This window comes from Acartia tonsa, chromosome 2 (assembly GCF_053477335.1).
Source record: "Acartia tonsa isolate MP-2025a chromosome 2, ASM5347733v1, whole genome shotgun sequence".
Taxonomy (NCBI): domain Eukaryota; kingdom Metazoa; phylum Arthropoda; class Copepoda; order Calanoida; family Acartiidae; genus Acartia; species Acartia tonsa.
In genome coordinates this window covers 40,203,813-40,226,339 of record NC_137261.1, presented here as the reverse complement: position 1 = coordinate 40,226,339, position 22,527 = coordinate 40,203,813, and the positions used below count along the sequence as shown (strand labels likewise).

At 29.8% G+C, this 22,527-nt stretch overlaps 1 protein-coding gene across 1 annotated transcript in view; it reads right to left on the bottom strand.

Moving 5' to 3' along the window:
- The window catches only part of LOC145311838 (uncharacterized), a 41,390-nt gene extending 34,313 nt beyond the window's left edge, over positions 1-7,077 (bottom strand). The window contains exon 1 of the mRNA XM_080150837.1: positions 6,680-7,077. Coding sequence (XP_080006963.1) covers positions 6,680-6,723 — 44 coding nt within the window. The 5' untranslated portion in view covers positions 6,724-7,077. The remainder of the gene's footprint in view (positions 1-6,679) is intronic.
- Between the last annotated feature and the right edge of the window lie 15,450 nt (positions 7,078-22,527).

Sequence of the window (22,527 nt, the reverse complement as noted above, 5' to 3'; positions counted from 1 at the left end):
ACAATAGGCTATTTATTACCCTAGTCCCCATTATTAATAACGTAATATAATAACGTTTTATTATTCGTTGGCTTTGTGGACTTCAGTATGTTTTGATTGGTTGGTTAATTAAGTTGAGTGTTCAAATGTTTCAAGCACTAACTTTAATGTACAGAGGGCGAATTTATGTGTATCATCATTAAAGATGTACATCAATTTATCAGCTATTGTCTTATCCCTTTAGATCCATGGGAGTAGCCTTAAATCTTTTAGACACAAGTTTAACATCTCCGTCAAAAACCTAAAAATAATAAAATCTTCATAAATGCATATCATATTTTGTGCTTAATAATTTGTCCTTATGAATGAAATATGAATGATATTAATTAATTCCCTATGTGTTGTGGAGTATTTATAAGATTCCCCCCACACTTATGCTATCCATCTTTCACACCAAGGCATTCCTACGCGTCAACTAATCTTACTCGTTACTTTTAGCAAAAGATTCTTAATAATAACATTTACATAAAAAAGGAGGCATATATTTATTTTTTATTCTGTTATCGATCACTTCCCGCTGAATGAAATAAGATTCTTATTTTTTCAAATCGAGAATAAACTTCCTACAATTAGCACAGATCTTCTCTATTGTTGTTTGTCGTGTAAACGTCTGCACACTCTCTTTGATTCAACAATTAATTAATAACCATGGAAATTCAATATGTGTTCTCTCATACTGTGCCTCCCCCATCCCCCCTCACCCTCTGTGTAACCTCTTTTAACAGCCCTGATTTACTTCCCCACCCCCTTCCATTACAAATTAGCCATCCTTCATTATTCCCCCCACCCCTCCTATTAACCCTCAATAAAAGCATATCTTTATTCCCCTAACCATGCCCCCCCCCCTCTCCCTAACCTACCAACCGTGCCAAATCAAAACAAAACAAACATTTCTAATGGTTTTCATAATTGATAAAACTTTCTAAAAGGGATTTTAAACTTTGTTTTTATTCTTATATCTCTTCAGCTAGATTATAATAAAAACAACACAAGCAAATGCGAGAAAAAATTATTGGAGGCAAAACAGTTATCACCCCATGAACATTCTCATAAAACAATTATTTATTTTCAAAATAATATCTATTAAACTTTTTTACAATTTGTAAATTTTTATTATGATTAACAGTCCATAAAATTGGAGTATTGAAACATTATTGAAAAAATCAATCTTGTAAAAAAGTTTGTTGATTTTGTAAGTGCTACAAATCTATAAAAAAAAATACACCCTGATTTTTAAATGTATGCAAATAATTTGCATTGCTTAAGTATATACCGCGATTAATGGAGTTTAAATTTAATGAACATTTAATAAAGAGTAGCAATGCCTTTTATATTTGAGTTATTTTCTTCTTCAAAATTGTAGCACTACTTGTATATTTAGTAGTGACCAGGGATAAGACAATACAAAGGATGAAAAATTGATTTTCACCTCAACTGATAATAAACAGAATCAACCCTTCTGTAGTTAAAAATAACTGGTTGAAAAGTTTGAACCTACCAATCAAGATTTAATCAATGTCCTTATATTTTTTTAAAACTAATTTATAAAACTTTGCATACCAATGTTATTTTCTGTCCAATGTTCCCTTACCATCCTGGTATATTTGGTAGTGGCTCACGTGTCGCTTAATCAGGCGGATTTCCTCTGAGGACCAGCAAATAAAAAATCAGCCAGTTTTTTCATATCAAACATTTGATATCACAAAAAAAGATTGCAGAAAATTCCCAGACTAATAAGAGATGAGGGAATTTTTAGTAGATTTTCTTCTTTCAATACTAATAGATTTTTACCCTAGAAACGATAAAACGTCTTTTCTTTAGTATTCAAATTTAATTTAGATCAAAAAGGTTAAGTAAAATAAAAATTCTTAAATTCTATTATATTCTAATTTAAAAAACATTATGAGCGCGGTTTTCTTTTCAGTGATCTAATTACATTTAAACAAGGATAACTTACCCAAGATTAGTGTAGCAATAATGAACTTAAAAGGACTATTATTGTCTCAATAAAGAAAGAAAAACTTACTTTAATACAGAACGAATTAAATCTTTTGAAAAATAAATTTATGTTTAAACAAGCTTTAGGTGTGTTGGGTCTTTTGAATAATCATTTTGCATATATTGTTATAGAGTAGCTAAGCTGCTGAAGAACCATAAAATAATTATAAAATTTGATATCCAAAGAACGTGAAAAGAAATTTTCAACCGAAATAATTCATTTTTATAGCCGGCTAATTACCAAATATGTTAATTTTTTCAGCCATAGGCTTGCACTATATAAGGCTAAAAGGGTAATTTAACCAAAATCTAATAATGAGAGTTTGGAAGGAGAGGTGCAGGGACTTTTGTATGGGGCAATGGAAGATTTTAATCCCCCCCCCCCAAAAAAAATCTGAGAAATATAAGAAATACTAAGGATAGATCAATAGTAGAGTAATAATGAAACCCTAAAGGCAGTGACACTGTATTATTAGAATCAAAGCATAAACAAGCTCGTTAAAACCTTTCCTTTCATCACAAACTCTATTAAATACAAGGACATTTAAGTTCATAACATAAGAAGCATAGCACTAACATAATTTCTAAAAGAAGTAGAAGAAACATTTAATTTGAAACAATGTGTTTTAAAGGAAGTGAAAAAAACAGTAATTTTGCTTTCATATTATACTTTAGGTCCATGACATTGACGAATGTACTCACGGACAAGTTATTAAGAGGCTGTGCTACAAAAAAGATTGGTTTAAGTGCTATTAAAGCTAATAGAAATAGATGAAAGAGACATTTAGAAAAGCCTAAGATCAAAAGGCATCAGCTCATTCTTGAAATAAAATTCTTCTATTTTGAAAATCTTAGCCGCAGTTATAATATCTTTTTTAAAATCCCCAGCGGCTCACAAGGGCCTAGTCACACTTAAGTTGGGCAGATTCCGAAATAAGGCATTAAAAGTGTCTTTCGGCCCTCTATTATAGTAATGTTTATAAATATTGAGGGGTTAAAAAAATAATATAAATGATTAGAGGAATGACTATTATAAAAACATTGTTATCATCCCTTACCTATCTAATCAAGCGTAAATATAAATTATACATTCAAACTTGTTAACACCGTGTTTACCATTATTTATTATTTTTTTTCTACTGTTGTAGCGCAGCTACTCTATCAAAGTTGATGTGTCTGTACGTCCGTCCGCTGCTCATACAAATTCATATTCTTATATTACTAGACTTTATGTCTGTTATTTGATCATATAAATACTGAATATGTCATTGGATTATATTGAATTGCAGTTTTACGGTTTTTATTCAAATTTTATTACAATTTACTTTAGTTTTTAGCTAATAGCTGCTTGTGGACATAATTACCCTGGTTGTTATCAATTTATGTTCAACAAAAACATAAATTAACATTAATAAGGTTTTTACATTTTTTTCTCCTAATTATTTAAATTATCAATAATATTAACATAGAAGTACCAGATGTATAGTTAATAAAAACTAAAAAACAAATTAGTTTTAATTTTCAATTATTTTACGTTATTTTTATTATTTATGAAGGAAATGTAAAATAGATGTAAAAGCAAGAAAAGTTGTGTTTCTAGTCATGAAATATGAAAACAAACTGCTTAATTTTTTTTATAGTTTTTTAAAGAAACATTAAATCGAAAAACAAAACTTTTATTTGAATAATCATCTGGAAAACTACTCCCTCTAAAAATTAAAACTAAATCTTCAAGATGAAATAGTTTATGTTGTAGCCTAAATCAAAACAATAAAATATGTTTTAAAAACTAAAATTGCAAAAAAAACTTTAATTAAATTTGATAAAAGATGCTAAATTTTTCTAATGCAAAACAAGATTTAAATTGTGCGCATATGTCCATCAAATCCTTTTCTTTAGAGTTGTAGGGATATCCTGCTAAATCTGAAGTTATTTTGTTTACATAAAGTTAATGTCGACTAAATATGGTTAATATTTCAATCTATCATATCATGATAGTATTCGAATTTAATAAAAGTCGACTTTATAATAATATTAAAGACCATATCGATTAAGCAATGTTTTTTTAACATTAGCATTAAGAGTGATAAAAGGGAGGAAGGGGGCATTAGGCTGTTTATTAATCTAGTCCCAATGTCTTATAATAACAATTTCTTATTCATTGACTTAACAACCTAGGGGACTTTGATTGTTTGGCTTATTTAATTGAGTATCTAAACGTTTCAACCACTACTTGTAATCTACAGAAGGGTGTTAATTTTGTGTATTATAATTTAGGATGTACATCAATTTATAGGCCATTGTCTTATCCCTGTAGATCCCTGGTTAATATGATAATACAATAATAGCTATAAGTTTAACAGGGTAGATGGATAGAGTATATGAAGATAAAAGATTTAACAGCAATGCATCATTTAGACGTTATGATTCTTCTCACAAACTAAATCCTGAACACACTGCCTTCAAAATGGACAAAATTAGATGACATTGTAAAGGAAAAAAGGTTTTGACGAACACAGTAATAGTAAGTGACTGATTATGACGTAAAAAAAAAATTAGCCAATGAGAGGCCGTTATTAACCAATGGTAAAATTTATAGTGGCCTCTCATTGGCTTTTTTTTTGTTACGTCATAATCAGTCAGACACTATTACTGTGTTCGGTTTTGACCAGCGGAAAAGTAGGAGGCAAAGTAGTTTTCTTTCTTCTTCCATATCCTTTCTGGATGTAAAATCATAAAACAAAATCTTACAAAAAAATGTTAACAAATAAAAGCAAAAATCATAATTTTCCTTGAAAAAAAATAATTTCCCTTTTTTGGACAATAGTACACCCTACATTAAAAGTCAATTGCTTGAAGGCATTCATTGGCCAAGATCTTGCGTTACAACTTGCTATTGGCCGGACACACAGCGCCAACATTTACACATTGTTTTTGCCTCTCAGATGGTAAAGCCAAAAGTAACATAATACAAAAGAGAAAAGTGGGGAGGGGTTGGCTTTGCCAAGAAATAATAAAAATATGTGGAAGTAAAAAAAGTTGTTTGGGGGTGGAAAACTTGGGGAGTAAGAATAAAAAGGGGGGCAAGGTTGTTTCAAGAAAAATCAAAAGAACCAAAGCTTCATAAAAAGTTTGAGTTGATTTTAACAGAAGTTTTTATGGGTAACATTTCATACCTTACATTATTTGAGAGAGCTTTTTAAAAAGATTATTATGCTTATACAAACGTTAATTGGGGTTTAAAATTATTTAAACACTAAAATACATTGTATAAAATAATTTTCATAGTTTAAATGATTTTTCTTTAGAAATCTAATAGTTTAGAATTTAATCTAAATGATGGAATTAAAAACACACACAACAAAACACATAAATAACAATTTACAATTATGCGAGGATATATATTTAATGATTTAAATCGACTAATAAAGTTAGTTTGGTTTTCTGAATTTAATCCTACTTATTTTATTCCCCCATAAAAAAATGTTTTCTTTTATTTTTAAAGAATTTTGCTCATCTACATTCTAAAAGCAATAATTTGATATTTAAATTGATTGAAATAGCTTAAAACCATTCCCCTTCCCTGTATTCACTAAACAAACAAACACATCCATTTGGGTGCGGAGTGGACATTGAAATGTGAATATTTAAATTTAATTTCAATTTCTTTGTTAGATTTTACAAATTCTCAAGGGACAAGACGGAAAAATCATTTAAATCGTTATTATATAACTAGCCCACCCCCTCCTCCCCTCCACCAATCAATTTTACTTTGAAAGTGTATGTTGTTTTCTTTTTAGTTTAAGTTTAGGGTTTAGGTACTGCATGCGTTTTTTTTCCTTGGCAAATAAATGGGGGGGGGGGGGGGTATTTTACTGAAGATTAAAAATAATTCTATTGATTAAAACCTAGACTTTAAATGCAAAAGTAGGAAAGTAAAGTTTATTCTTAAACAATTTTGCTTCATATGTATGAAAATAATTAAATTCACTAAATTTCATTCTTTGAAATTGAAAACTTTGAACACGAAAATATCTTTAAAAAATAAATAATCTTAATTTTTAATCTATTAGATCCATAAATTAGGGGATTGAAAAATCTTGGAAACTATAGGGATTTAAAACTGATAAAGTAATCTTAATACAAATAGACACTGATTTATTCTATCTTGAATGGTAAACGGTCATTATTTACGGATTCGAATCAAAATATCAATAGGATATTTGCATTTAGAACTTTTAGGAAATGAATGGTTTTAACATGGGGATTTTTGTATAAACTTTATAGAAAACTAGCGTCTGCGCCTCTAGCATCTAGGGGCTATTTATTCGAAGGGATATGGAAGGATAGAAAAATAGCTTAAAACCATACCTAGGCTTATTTATAAAAATATATTAGTCTGAAACCATCTCAGGGCCTATAAGAAGCTTCCCTCTAAAGGAGAACAAAATCGGTTCAGTGGTGAGCAAGATCCTTCGCTACAAACAAAAATAGCTTAGTACTTTATATTATAGGATTAGAATGATTTCGTCCATAAGAAGCGCAACAATAACAAGCTAAAATATTTAAGATGAAATAAAAATTACGTAGGTTAAATCAGAGCTACAAATAAAGTAAATGTAAAAAAGAGAAAAAAACTTACTTTTCGATCATATGATGAATGGAATAGCTACCGTTTAAATTCATTTTAACACAATGATATTTCAAAACGTATGAATATAATACTTTTTATAACAGATTGTTAAAATTTGTTCAGCTAAGAAAACATGACAAAATCACAGAATTAAATATATATGGGGGAGAATAAAATCCCTCTTTTAAAAACACTTTGAAATTCACTTTTAATAGCTGTAATAGACACTTGAAATTCTATTAAAATGTCACTTAATATATAATATATTCACTAGAGTTTTTTTTAAATGAAAACAATCACATATTCTGCTAGATTAAGTTGTAATAGATGCAAAATTTTGCAAGGCTCTAATCCATGGGATAAAATTGTAAACCAGTTAAAATAAATGCAGTGACCTAGGATCAACTAGACCAAAGTAACAATACTTCAATAGTTCTACCATTCTAGTCCACAAATGCGCTTATAGTTAATAGACGGGGCCGGGAAAGGGGGTAGTTGCTAAAAAAGAATAGGGGAAATTTTAGGGGATTGTAAGATGGGTAAGGGGGTTATTTTAGGTCCTTTGAAAAAAAAGGACAATAGAAAAGCATGTCCCTTATTGTCACCCCCTGGCCCTAGTTCAGAAACAGAAACTGGACACTTCCTTCCCCATTATAACCACCAGCTGATTAACACCCCCAAAACCCAAAAATCTACCATTCACACAAAAAAAGAGCAGTATACTTTTAAGGAGGGGTGATGCTTTTACACCTCCTTGTACCCTAAAAATATTCATTCATTTTTAGGCCTTTAAGATTTAGGGCGGGAAAACTTTTCGGTTATCTTTTGCTTCAAGATCCTAGCTGAACCAAAAAAAATATAAATTTTATATTAAAGTTATTAAAATTTAGTTTCTAACCAACTTGTAATATAGGAAGAGAGTGAAATAATCGAACTATTCTATAATTGGTTTTTTTATTGTCTGAAGCATAATATCTTAATAACTAATGAACTAATTGGGTTATCTTTTTAAGGCAAGCTTTACATAGGTCAAGTGATGGTTTTAGGCTAATTTATTTTTAGTTTTAAGTCTTTGGATGGAGTTAAAATATTATTATTATCTTTGAAATTGAATACAAAACCCCTATATGCTAGGGCTTATCCGCTAGTAAAGAAATATAATTAGCCAAAAAATATTGTTTGGGATTGCGCTGTCCTTGGTTTAATTAAGATTACATAAGTATTATCATTTCAATATTGTAATCTCTAATATGAATTAAATATTAAACATGATTGACAACATCCATAGTAAGCGTAACTCATTTAATGAAACTTGTAAACTGTAAAATATTTGCTTATTGGTAAAAATAAATTATACAAAAATGGTCTATTAATCTTTTTTTATTGCTGAGAAGATAAAATTAAAACTACAGTTTAATAGACGGCTATCTGACAATGTAAACTATAGACTATTCCCTCATTTGTCATATAGAAATCTTCACATGAAATTTCAACCATCTTTTTTTTTTATTTCAGGCGCAAAAAAGGTATATGAACTGACTGACAGACCTCCGTTTTAAATTATGAAGTAGCTTCACTTAAATATACCTAATGTATATATACATTGAAGATTACTTTCATTTCTATGATTATAAAAATAATAATCCTTATGTTTATGTTTCAATTTATGGATTAGCGCAATGACCAACTCAATATATGCTTCACTAATAGCATAGGTAAAAGTGTGCAATTAAACTTGCAAAAAAATTTTAGTAATATATCAATTTAGTGGATTGTCAACAAGGACGTTTGTACATATCCTTAGTAGTATATCCAGTCAATAAAACGGATTACGACTATTTAGTTAATAGATTATAAGTTTTTTTTAGAGATTTGAAATTTGTGTTGAAACGTTTTCACACTTCATATTAGTAAGAGAGAAGAGTAAGATTAAATCTGTTTTGCTTGCACATTTAAAAAAGCACAGCTACTCTGTAATTAAATATGTCTATCTTCAAGTCTTTTAGCACGTATGGGACAGTCTCTTTAATGTAAAAGAATATTATAAAACTTGACCCATTATTTGATAATTAAAATAATCTTGGATCATGGAAAGAAAACGAAACAGCGGGTTTCGTCGTCTTTTAACAGTAGCTTTTTTCATATTTCTAGCCCTTGCGTGCGGCTCCAACCCTGCGGGTCAATCATCGACATCAACTTAACCTAACCTAAAATAATCTATCAAAACCTACTGTAAAAAAAAACAATGAAACCCCCTACTACGTTTTCTTTCCATTGCTCCAAAAGCTTTGTTATGGGTAGGTTTTAAGCTAAATTCGAGAATTTAAATGATATATTTTTAAAAACTATCAATCAAGTCTATTTTAAGTTCTTACCTTGTTAAACTACGTTTATGTATTTAGATAACCAACGGAGAATTAACTTCCAGACTCTGAAAATAAAATTTCATTATTTTGCGCTACCTTTGAACATTTGTTTGTTCTTGGTAATATTAATATATGATTGTTTATATGTATTAAAAGGATTATTTAATCATTTCAATATAGTTTAGACGGCACGGTTATGTTTATAATACCTACATGGCATTCATGGATCTTGGGATAGGTCAATGTGAGATTATTTAATCATTTCAGTATAGTTTAGACGGCACGGTTATGTTTATAATACCTACATGGCATTCAGGGATCTTGGGATAGGTCAATTGGGGATTAAATCTATCTTTTCCCAAAATAAAAAAGTACTAAATTCTGTCTTTTCTAAGCATGAAAAATAGAACTTGTGATAGGGGTTGTTTATCCCCTTCAGTAAGGTCTTTCTGATGACCGATCTTTAAGGGTTAATCATTAATTATTGACTATTGTTCATTTATGTGTAGCTACTGTATAAATTGACCACAGAAGCTATCCGTCTATCCCTGGTAAAAACGTTGCCATTTCTAATCCTTCTCCCAAACCATAATACATATTTAAATGGTTATTTTTACAGCCTACAAATTATTAAAGATTGATTTTTATTTAAAAATTAGTTTTAAAGATTTGTATTAGAAGAAATAATTTAGGCGAATAATGGAATAATATTATATGTACATTCGTTTAAAAGGAAGAAAATTACAATATAACAAAAAATCTAAATAATTTTTATTATTTTTGTGCCCCTTTATTACAAAACAATAAATCCAAGGCCAATACTAACAGTAAATTTGAAGCACAAGACTGCATATAAAATCAGAGAAAATTTGAAAGTAATTTATATAAGTAATTCCCAGAGATCTTATAGGATAAGACAATGAACGATAAACCTCCTCCTTAAAATTATTAGTGAAAAGTTAAGACACTGTATAGATTGCAACAACCAAATGTGATTAGATAAATTACCCAAAGTCTTTAAGTCAATGCATTGCAATGTTGAGAAAAATGCGCATAAATATTTTGGGGCCAGTGTAATTTACAGTCCAATGTCCATGGTAATGTCCCTGAATCCTAAGTATTTGTAAAACCGGACTATATATAAGGAATATATAATCCATGGCTCTGTCCCTGAATCCTAAGTATTTGTAAAACCGGACTATATATCAGGAATATATAATCCATGGCTCTGTCCCTGAATCCTAAGTATTTGTAAAACCGGACTATATATCAGGAATATATAATTCATGGCTCTGTCCCTGAATCCTAAGTATTTGTAAAACCGGACTATATATAAGGAATATATAATCCTGCAAGCAACAAAATTCTCACGCTTCATCTTTAGAGTTCAGAGCACTATAAATAGATTAACAGAAACCCTCAATCTTAGATATCTACCTACACTTGCCATGTTGATATGAAAGCCTTTCGTTGTCATACAATATGAGTGGTTTATGTCGATTAATAAAAGATGTATTATAAAAAGCCTTAATGCAAAAAAATTACATTGATATTATGTTCAATATATTGCTTTTAAAGTTAGATTAGAGAGCATCCAACAATGTACTTGTACCTAAAGTTTTATAGCTCTCTGATTCGATTGCTTAAAATTTTGGTTATTTTATTTCTTTTGATTGGCTGGATCCCAAAAATCCCTGAATTGACAAAGTTTTAACTCTTTAAACTTATTCAATCATTCTATGTATATTATTTAATCTTTTCCTTGCAAGCAACACACAACCTATACCATTTTTGTCCTTAACACACAAACACACACAACACTAAGAAAAGTGCATTTTTACACTATAGGTCTTGAAAAGCCTTACAACAAATTTGTTTGATGTTAAGGTTAACATTACGTCCAACATTAAGCTTTAATTACCATTTAAAGCCATTCTAATAATAGCATTTTTACTATAATCTTATATTGATTAAATAACAGCGATAAGATTAAAAAGCCCCTTCAACTTTTGGACCTAGCGTATTTGTCCTTTTTATTCCATTGTTGCAGAACAACAAAAGTTCTGCAGCTTTTTTTTACCGTTTGCTGCCGATTAAAATCCTGTTGGACTTTGAAGTATTACGCTGACTTACAATTGTTCTTTTTAATCGTCGACATTTTGGAAAACAATGTCAATTTCTGGTTGAATTTGGCCTAACTCCTGTGACTTTAAGGGATAAGACAATAGACGAAAAAATGTTGTGCATCCCCAATTATGAACAAAATTGCCCCTTCTGTATATAGAATCATTAGTTTAAAATTTTGTACACTTCTAATTTTAACCAACTAAACAAGATTTAATAAAAATATCCAAAGTTTTGAGCCAACGAATGAGAGGTTTTAATGAAACTTTGGGTATTGGTAAAACCCAATAATGAACTGATATCTTGTATTGTAGTAATTTGTTGATAATAACAGCAAATATTCTAACATGGAAAACCTTTGTCAAAAACCATTTCAATTTCCTTTGCAAATTTTTTTGCAAAAATATTATTAAAAATTTCATTATTAAACTAATTTATCATTTTAATTAAATGAATAATAACCTGTATTTTTGTTATTGTAGTGAAAAATTTATATAATTTATATTATAAAATCTAGAATAACAAAACCATAAAAAATAATGTTTACAAATATTATAAAAATAACAAGGACGTAGGGGAGGGACAACGGATTGTAAATTACATTAGTCCCCAAAATCTTATAAGCATTAGTTTGCTTGAAATCTTGATTGAGTTGTAAAAAACACCAGTGTTCAGAGTTTTCCACCATTAATTTTAATCTAAAAAGGTGTTCTTTCATCATTATAATCGTGATTAGGGATTGCACATCAATTTGTCGTTTTTCTTATCCCTTAAAATCCTTAAATAATATAATAGTTATTTCTCGTATCGTATTATAAACGGCTTTCCGCGGATATAGAATGTACAATTATAAGGTTAAAACTAGGCACCTCAGGGCTAAAAAAACTAGTTTTAATCTTATGATTGTACATTTTTATATTCGTAGAAATCTGGATATAATACGATGCTAGACATAGTTTTTTCGTATGGATGAGAACCGGTTCCTATCCACCGGATTCGAATGAATACGAGAAAAATTATTCAGCAGCTTTATATTTTCTCTTTTGATAAATATACTTTTTAAATAGTTATAAAGTAGCTGGACAAAGTGTCTCAAAAATCAGCCATGTGACGTCATAAAAATGAGAGGAGATGTGAGAAAGAAAACCGCTAAAAAAGAAATGGATAATCCCTCATTTTTATGGCTTCACAAGGCAGATTTTTTTGAGAAACTTCGGCCAACTGAAAGCAATCAATTAAATTAATAATCTAAGATTACAATTTTTTCTGTATTCTAAACCATCATTATATGACGGTATTTTAAATGTCATTAGAACTGAATTACATAACATTATGTCGAAGTTATGTCTGCTTTATTTCATCAATGGCCAGTTTATGGCGTTTTACCATGCACTCGACAAACAGTATGCATCTCTCATCTCAAAAAATGCGGGGAAAAGCAAAATGTATCTTAAAGGACAATTAACAGTCCAATGTCTCCTCCCTGCCTAAGAAACAGAAATAGTATGAACTTCCTATTTCCTTTAATTTATCTATAAATAGGATGAGAAATAGAAACTAAAAGGTTTGGGTTGAGTCAATGGTCAATCAGTCAACAAATTGACATATTACACATTAATTCATTTACATACTCTCTTAAACAGGGATAAGATATATTGTTGTACATTCCCAATTATGATAAACAAAATATCAAGGAAGATTCAAATTATGGATTGAAAATTTTGAACACTGCTGAAGTTATTCTTTTTTACTATTTTCGATTAACGAAAAAGTTAGATTTTTTTTATTCAGAAAAAAAATCCATTCATCTGTGAATATTTGTTGATTATTAGAAATTATTAGAAATTATGTATTATATGCACATTTAAGATTCTCATTATTAGCATATGTACATTACATTACTTGCAGGTATATTCAGGGATAAGACTATGGAGGATAAACTTATACACACCACTAATTATGAAAAACAACATTACCCCTTTTGTAGATTAGAATTATTAGTCGTAAAGTTTCCCTGGTATCTCATGGGATGAGACAATGGACGATAGTTTTATGAACATCACCAATTATGACAAGCAAAATTATTCTTTCTATGAAAGAAAATTATTGGTCAAAAGGTTTGGACAATACTATTTTGTTTGTAGTTTAGAGAAAAAGTGGCCAAAATGAGAAAACACATTTCCCATAAACGATCAATATAAAAGTGACTATAGGTATTTATTAAATAAATGCAACTACAACCACTTAGTGTAGTGAGACTTCATTTCCGCATGTAGCTTTTTTTTTCTTTTAACAGATATTTGCAAACTACTCGAATTATTAGTACAGCACACAGCCCAAAACCACCCATAAACATTTATAAAGTATCCCTGAAAATTACATTTAATTCGGATCAGCAATTTTCAATATCTTCAGCCTTATATAGGACCGGAATGGTTTTAGGATATTTTTCTGCTTCCTTCTTCTTCCCCTGAATGTAGAGTCCCTAGATGCTAAGGGGCGAAACCCATAGTGCATAAAACATTGTAGATTTGACGGAAATGATCGGACACCACTTAGAATATGATTAATTTACACACAACATGTATAATCAATTAATGATAACAAATTGCGTAAAAATAATTAATGTGAAAATTTTACTTTACACATAAACATATTTTGATGATATAATGATTTTTTCTATTAACACAGCTACTTTATTTCTTATTTTTTTCTTTCTTAGGGTAGCAAAATAACCTAATTTTATTTTGTGAAAACTTGTCGATTAATTTTTTTAAAAGTTATCTAATATAATGGTTGTTAACAAAAGCTTTTATTCAATTTTTGGAGATAACCTAATTCAAAAACCAGTTTTGTTAGTCCGGCCCTTTATCCACTCGGTGCTTACAAAGCTGGTTTAAACCTTATAATTTTTCATTTTAATATCCACGGAAATCTGTCTATAATACGATTCGGTTAAACTACTGGGCTGCTTATCTTCATAAATATTCTTGTTCATCAAATAATAAAAAATAAAAATAAAAACAGTAAATGATAAATAATAAAAAAGTGACTTTAACGCACCAAAAGACAACATTTTTCATTGTTTTAGCATTATAATAAAATACTTCAAGTAAGAATTTCAAATAATCACTAAATTTCGAATTTTAGAATCAAAACTTAAAAAATGGATACCATTGATTTTATTGGTTAATGGAACAGTGGAGTGAATACAGATAATTTTACGTGCTTGTATGTTATTAAAATCTCATGAACAGCTTAACAATTGTATTTATATGTAATTTCAATTAGGTTTAAGCATCATAAGGTCTCAGTACAAGGTATCCAAATATTAAGAAAGTTAAAAACTTAAAATATTGGGAGAAAAAAATAAATGCTTTTTACTTTTGAACTGTTTGAACTTATGAAGATTCTTGTATCAAAGAGGTATACTCTTATATTTGTAGGAACTCAGGGTTCCCCGAATTGTTTTAGTCTATATCATTGAAATTCAAGTCTTGGAGTAGGTTTAACTCTCTGCTATCCATTACATAGTCCCTAGCTGATAGGGGCACAGTATACAAAAAAAGATCAATGATAATTTTGACCTTCTAGGACGAAAGCAACCATTTCTTTAATCCCAACACCCTTACTCTGGTAGTGTAGTAAAGTGAGACAAAATTTTGGTATTTCAGTAATGAATTGTAATTGATTACCTTCATCCTGCCTATTCCCTCCTTGCCTCTAGTTTCTCCTTTATAAACCTTCTTAAAGGTGCTCAAGGTTCAATAGAGAGGTTTAGCATTTAAAGGTATGTACATTAAACGAAAATTTTCCTTTCTTACCAGTCATTTACTTAGGTTTTTGAAAAATGGTAAACTCTTTCAATTGCTCAGTTTAGTTTAAATCCCAAAAAATGTTTTGAAAGATCATATTTTTAAAGTGAATTTTTTCATAATGACCAATTAATTTTATTCTCTCTCACTTTTGAATGATATTTTAGGTTCAACCCTATGTTTAAAACCTTGGCTTAATGTTTCTCCTGAAATCTGTCGCCTAAATGGCTGCAGCAACGTTCAATTCAAAATTTGGTCTTTAGTTTGGGGGGAGGGTGGGGGTCACTAATTTGGTTTATTGGGTGTTTGTAAATTTCATTAGTGGGGGCGGGGTAGGGTGGTTTTTCTCCAAGAAATTGTTGACCATGGTGTTTTCCCAATCTGTTTAGCAAACAGGGGGCGGGGTAATTGAGGGGTGTAATTTAAGGGTTGGGGTGTTTTATTTCAGGGGTTGTTGTAGGGAGAGGAGGGGGGGGGGGGTAATTGTAAAACATGGTATTTTTAGCAAGTTTAGTAAACGAACTTCATCAAGATAAATTATGTGGAATTCCATTTGATTTCAAACAAACAATAAGATTCGATTCATTCCACTTTAAAGTCCTGGTGTTATTTAGGAAGGGGAGGCGTTGGTCATTTACAATTGTAAAAATATGGGCTGGGGTGAGGGGGGAGGGGTAAGAATGATGCTTTATTTAGGCTACTACCAATATTTTTGTAATAAGGTACTTCCTTTAGTAACCAATACAAAATAATATAATGGTAACAACAAAACATTTTACTTCTACAGAAAAATGCTTTTATTCGAACACAATCCTTTAAGAAGATGTTAACTTTAAAAAAGAATAAAAACAATGTTTCAGTAAGTAACTTAATTTTTTAATTTCTTAAAACGCATTTGTCTGTATATACAGTGTGTTTTTTTTTATGAGAACTTTTTTGAAAGCAATTTTACCCCACTTATAGTTATGAGAATTTAATGATTAATGGCTTATTTTCTTCGTTTTTTAAGGGAAATTATGAAACAACAAAAAAAAATTACAGTTTTTGTTGAAAAAGTACAGTAAAGTTGAAAATTAAAAACTTAGGTGTCAACATCTAAAAATGGTTTTAGCGCATTTTTCTTATGCTCAAAATTGGATTTTCAGTAGTCGACTTTGGGGGGCCAGTACTTTCTCCCTGATTGAGATATGGCCTTCAAACTTTGACCTATTCTAGTACATGTCCCCAATAATATCTGTATAAATTTATAGCTCTATATCTCAACTTTGAAGCGTTTTGCAGCCATTCTTGCAAAAGGTAGAATATTTGAACATAAGAAAAATGCACTAAAACCATTTTTAGATGTTGACACCTAAGTTTTTAATTTTCAACTTTACTGTACTTTTTCAACAAAAACTGAAATTTTTTTTGTTGTTTCATAATTTCCCTTAAAAAACGAAGAAAATAAGCCATTAATCATTAAATTCTCATAACTATAAGTGGGGTAAAATTGCTTTCAAAAAAGTTCTCATAAAAAAAACACACTGTATAAAAAAATGTCTTAATAAAAAAAGTTTAATATTTTTAAAAATGCACATTTAAGGGCCAAATATGACAAAAAAAAACAAAAAGCAACAAATAGTTAGAGATTCAGAGCTATATAAAAGACGCTGCGCGTGTTAAACATTGTAAAGATTACTGCAATGATATTACTGAGGCTACATAGTGTCAAAATACGTGTAAGAACGCATATATTACAATATTACATACTGTTCTACCAGGAAGACAGGGAATGGTCAATGAGATATAAAAATATTTTTCCTTAAAACTATGACTAGCGGGGGAGTTACATCTTAGATTTTGTTAAAACAGACAATAAGTATAAGAGTAAACAATCCAATAGACATTTGATGGTAAGACATTATTATATTGTGCACCAAGGCATTCCCATTTATCACGTTACATCTAACTAACCACTGAACCGATTATTTTTAAATCTAAGTTATTATGTGGATTTATGCTATTTTTCTGACAACTCCTTATTTTGATAAGATATTGCATGTTTGCAAAGACTTTGACTATTTCAGAAACTAATAAATATTTTCTATAAACCGATTCTCCTATTCCTGATTTTCAAGACATAAAAAAGAATATAAAATGTTTGAATATTTGAATATTGGGTTTAGGACAATATGGAGGTTAAACTGCTTTCAGTTTACTTGTAGGTATTTAATAATCAAAATAATGATAAAAATCACATTAGAATAAGAATTTTCTTTCCAAGGCTCGGCATCCGTGCCTCACCCGCGCATGGGCCTCAAATTTAAACCCACTAGTGTGACTAAATTTTTCTTTCATTTTTTTTTATTCTAAAATGTTGTTATAAAATCGTAGCTCTGAAATACATTACTAGAGCTACGATAGAGAAAATATAATAGTCTTTCAAGTAAACAGTTACCAACACAAGTACCCGACTATTAAGAGTTGTGAGACATATGGAATGTTGATATGGAGTTCTAAATATTCTAAACTCCTTGTATCACCAATTCTTATCTATGCCTTCAAGTCCTAGGATAGCCAGGGACCAAGTGATATGACTACTAAAGAAAATATTCTAAACTATCTGTATCACCAATTCTTATCTATGCCTTCAAGTCACAGCACATCTATAGTAGTTCTTATGTTGGCCTTTCCCTACCTTGGTATAATAAGCTTAAATATGTTAAATAGACATGGATTTAGGATTTATTTAACACGTTTGTACACTTTCGCCTTGCATTTATCAAATTCTTTGTCCTAAGCATTGAAAATCATTGGTATGATTACTTATTAATACATATAAATTAAAACACATAAATTTATCCTAAAAAAGTAGCTTTGCATGAATTGATATATAATTACTTGGATGTTACACCATATTTTCGCCTACTCTACAAAATAGACCTTCATTCTCGCTATAATAACAATACCCCCTACATCCACCTATTTACCCCACCCATACCCTTCCTACAGGTGAAAATAACTGACCATTAAATGAGGACTAAAGTAGCAACCTAAATTGACGGCAAAATTTTCCTTGAAATAATATCCACATATGTCCATTTTAACATAGTTGTTTATTACATATATGTGCAAAAACCAAATAGTCACTTGTCCGCAGACACAAAAATAAAACATTGGCTCAGAAATTTTCTTTTGTTTGTATTATACAATTCTAATTAATGTAAAAATTCAGAATTATTATTCTTATAATCGTGTAAAGAGAAGAAAATACTAATCAACCTCCCGATGTATATAGTAGCAAATGTTAAAAAGAGAAAGTGAGAAAATCTTTTTAAAATCTTGTAAAAAATGTCGCGGAACGTGTTTTTAAATACGCTGATGGTTGTTAGATTAAGTTGGTATACAAAACAATTTATAACATTATTGACATATATATTCTCTTGAGATCTTTAAGTCCGTGTTTTTTTGTTGCATAAAATATATTTAGAGGCGAAGCTGCCCTATAATTCACTTTGTCTGTCCAAAACGCCCTGAAGGTAATGCATTTTTCTCGGCTCCTATTTAAAATGATCAAGTTAAAATGTGGGTGATTCCATGTACCAATGAGCATTCGGAATATAATTTACTTTGTCTATCTGTCTGTCGGTATGCATCAAAAGACAAAAAAAAATATTTTTTTTATCAACATTTCATGATTTTTTCTCTCTTTTTGTACACCTTCTTTATAACTGGTTATGTCCGTTTGTCCATCCATGATTTTTTTATGTTTAGCAAAGACTTGATACTGTCAACATTGTTTTGTTTCTTTTAAGTTTTGGATTATATTTTAAGACAAATAAAACATTATGAAAAAGAAATGTGTAGCGAAGGATATCGCTCACCGCTGGAACGATATGGTCCTTAAGGAAGGGTATCACAACCCTACCAAGAGAAATCGCACAATGAAAAATACCCCGCCAAAAATAAAGTATCAAATAAAGTATTGTAACGAAAATAAAGGATATAAAAAAAAAACTAAAATGCGGTACTGTATATAAAGAAATATAAAGAACGTATCTTAAGTGTATCAATAGTATCAATATATAAAGGGATAAACTCCAGTTTTTGAGAGGTTTTAAGTTCCATAGGATATTAAGAGGTTCTTTCAAATTCTTTGATTGTAATTCCGAGACCGCGTGGCCCCCAAATAATCTAGGATAGACACAAATATTCAACGATTTTAATTGATTTGATTTTTTATGTTTATAACTTAATTACAATTTCTGGCAGCGAAACTGCTTTAAATTTCACTTTAACCGGCCGTCGGTCGGTCAGTCTTACAGCACGGATATTGGGGACGTGATTTTGCAATAAGTATCTGCTGCATAACTTATGCATTTCCATAATACTCTAGATGATATTTGATTAAATCTCTGCTACAATTTCAAAAGTTTTTTGTGAATATTCCTCTCAGCAGTTTCCCCAACTATGTATCTCCCCAAAGCTATTTTAATTCCAAGTTAAAATAGTTGTTAATAATATGTTATATGTATTTATAAATTTAGCTAATGAAATAACATTTAATTCAATTAAAATAATTCCCTGTTCCTAAAAGAAACTAAAATAAACCAGTCAATCAAATCTACTCAAAATATTTCTCATATTTTCAATAAACTTTTTGGACAAGGGAATATTATTTTTTTTTTTTAAATAACTTTAAATCAAATTTCTGATTACGATTATTTCATCAAGTTTTTTTCCTGTTTTAAGTATGCCTCCAAAGTTGTTAAGCCAAAGAATAAGAAAACGTTATTAAAACCTTCAGGGACAAGTGTAATAACCAGTACATAATTTTAATGTTGCAGCACTTCCACATTTGTAGATATATTAATGTTTACAATATGGGAGGAGTGTGTTTACTTTGTCAATGATAATAATCATAATTTTATAATTTAATTACAGGTTCTATAAAAAGAAAATACAAATTTATCCTTAGGGGGGGGGGGGGGTTCAATTTATTAATAATTTTGTCCCCCTCTCACCCACCCCCATTAAAGTTTTATATCTCGTATAACACCAACTATCTTTTTTCCCTGTTAAGCTTTTTGTTGGATTTTTGTCGAAATAAATATTAATCAAATCAGTGGATTTCCTTAATAAACAAGTACTACTTAATAGGAACAGCTTAAAAATCCAGCCGATTTTTTAAAGTTGAAACTTCGATTTCCTGTGTTTTAAAGTTAGCTGACGCGCGGTTGCCGAGCCCTAATTTAATAAAAAGAAGCAGCTTATAGTGCCTCATAATATGACGTCATAAATACAAATGACCAATGATAGGCCAGTATATATCTTACCATTGGACAATTTTCAATGTATAAAGGCCTGACATAGGTTTTTGGTATTGGTATTGTATGACGTAATTTTTTCATTAGGCACTATAAGCTGCTGCTAATAAAAGCCAAAAATTAATGGTAATTTATGTCAGTTTATTTTTTAAGGTTTAACATGGTCCTCAATCGTAAACCATATTACCATAATAACAAAAGTGGCAGAATTATAAAAAGCGTTTTGAATTTAATTAATGTATTAATAACAGCCCCTTCCCACTCACGCAACCCCCCCCCCCCCTCCCCAAAACTATAAATTTAAATTCCCTCATTTCTTAATTGTCCGTTTTAAGGCGGACCCAAGTTGGTTTTTTAGAATTCCAAAAATTTATTTTCAAGTTTTGTACAATGTATTCATAGCTTTTAAATAATTTAGATCAAGTTTTCAAGTACGTGATTCAAATTAAAACAAATTTCATCTTGAGCACAAATATGGAACAGCGAAACAGTGGTTTGATTAAAGATATGATGAGGATTTTTAAAATTTTATACTGTATAACGTACATATATCTGTATAAAACTTGGAAATAAATCTTGTTGGTCGATTGTAAGGGTTGGAATAAAAATTTAAGGGGTGGTAACAATTATGCTAATGACCTAAATCATCTAGACATTTAAAAAATAGAAAAATAGAAAGATAGTTAAAGAAAGATTTTAGATAATTATATAGATAGATAGATAGATAGAAAGATAGATAGATAAAGAGAGAAAAGAGAGAGAAAGAGAGAGAGAGAGAGAGAGAGATAGAGAGAGAGAGAGAGAGAGAGAGAGAGAAAGATAGATAGATAGATAGATAGATAGATAGATAGATAGATAGATAGAGAGAGAGAGATAGAGAGAGAGAGTGAGAGATAGAGCGAGAGAGAGAAAGATAGTTATATCTACCACCTGTGTCAAATTAAAATAATTTCTGCCCCACCCCTTTCAACTTTCTTAATAGTTAAGAAATATTTTATGACGGGGTTAAGGGGTGTTAACCATCCCCAGGGGAAATACTTAAGGGCCAGAAACACCCCAAACACAACCCCCTTGGTTCGGTAGGAATGATGGTCGTAGCAGATTGATTTATCATGCTTCTTTTTATTTGAATTATATCTGCCTTGTTCACTGATAGATATTGATATTCAATAGTTTTACTCATACTATACATATATAATAGGATGAAATTAAACTTTAAAAATTACAAATTTTGATTAACAGAATTGTCCCAATTGCATACTAAAATTATTGGTTGAAAAGTGTGAACCAATCAATATCTAATTTGTACCTAAAGTTTTTGATCTAACGAATAAAAGAGTATGTCTAATGTTTTAAGCCTCCATGAAAAATAAAAAATAATTCTGTTCATCATTTTTACTGATATTCAATCAACACTATATCATTATATTATCGACAGGGGTTTCAATTATCTAGTGTTGGACATAATGTCGACGTCTATATACATATATTCTTTTGGAGAAGCATGTCGACGACATGATTTTCCAAGGATCGCCCAACAGAGGTTGTCAAACTATCACAAAGATTGCAAGATTAAAATTTTTGAACAATTATCCCAATTCATACGAATGTACATAAACATGATTTACTTTCCAGAAGGGTTAGAGTGGCTATATAGCTAGACTATCTTTATTAACAAGGTTTAAATAGATTTATTTTTAGTATTATATTATAAAATCATTAAATATAACATAGATTAATAGATAGAACGATAGATTTGATAGATATAACAAGGTATCGAAATATAGATAGATAGATATGCATTTCAACATAAGCATACAAAAAAATAACAATATTGTTACACATATTTACATAATTTTATGTATAGTTTGCTACTTTCATAACCCGGGTAGGCCGTTGCAAAAGCTGAAAATACCAATAAATAGATAAATAGTCTGATAAATTGGTAAAATCAAAAACAGACGGTTAAAAAGATAGAAAGAGAGAGTAGATTTGTAGTATATAGATATTTTCAGATGTACTGAATTTTAGTTTCCGAAAGTGTACCTAGCTTCCGCGTCCTATCTCAATATTTACTAGTAGCTAAAAAAGCTTCAAACTTAAAAAAATCTAAATTAAAAAATTAAAATTTTGAATATATAATGTATAAATCGTTTATACATTATATCGCTTTGCCCTTTGACCGGAGTAGCTGAAAATAGCGTTTGCAATAATTGGGTTATCTGCTGTACAACTTTGGAAATGAG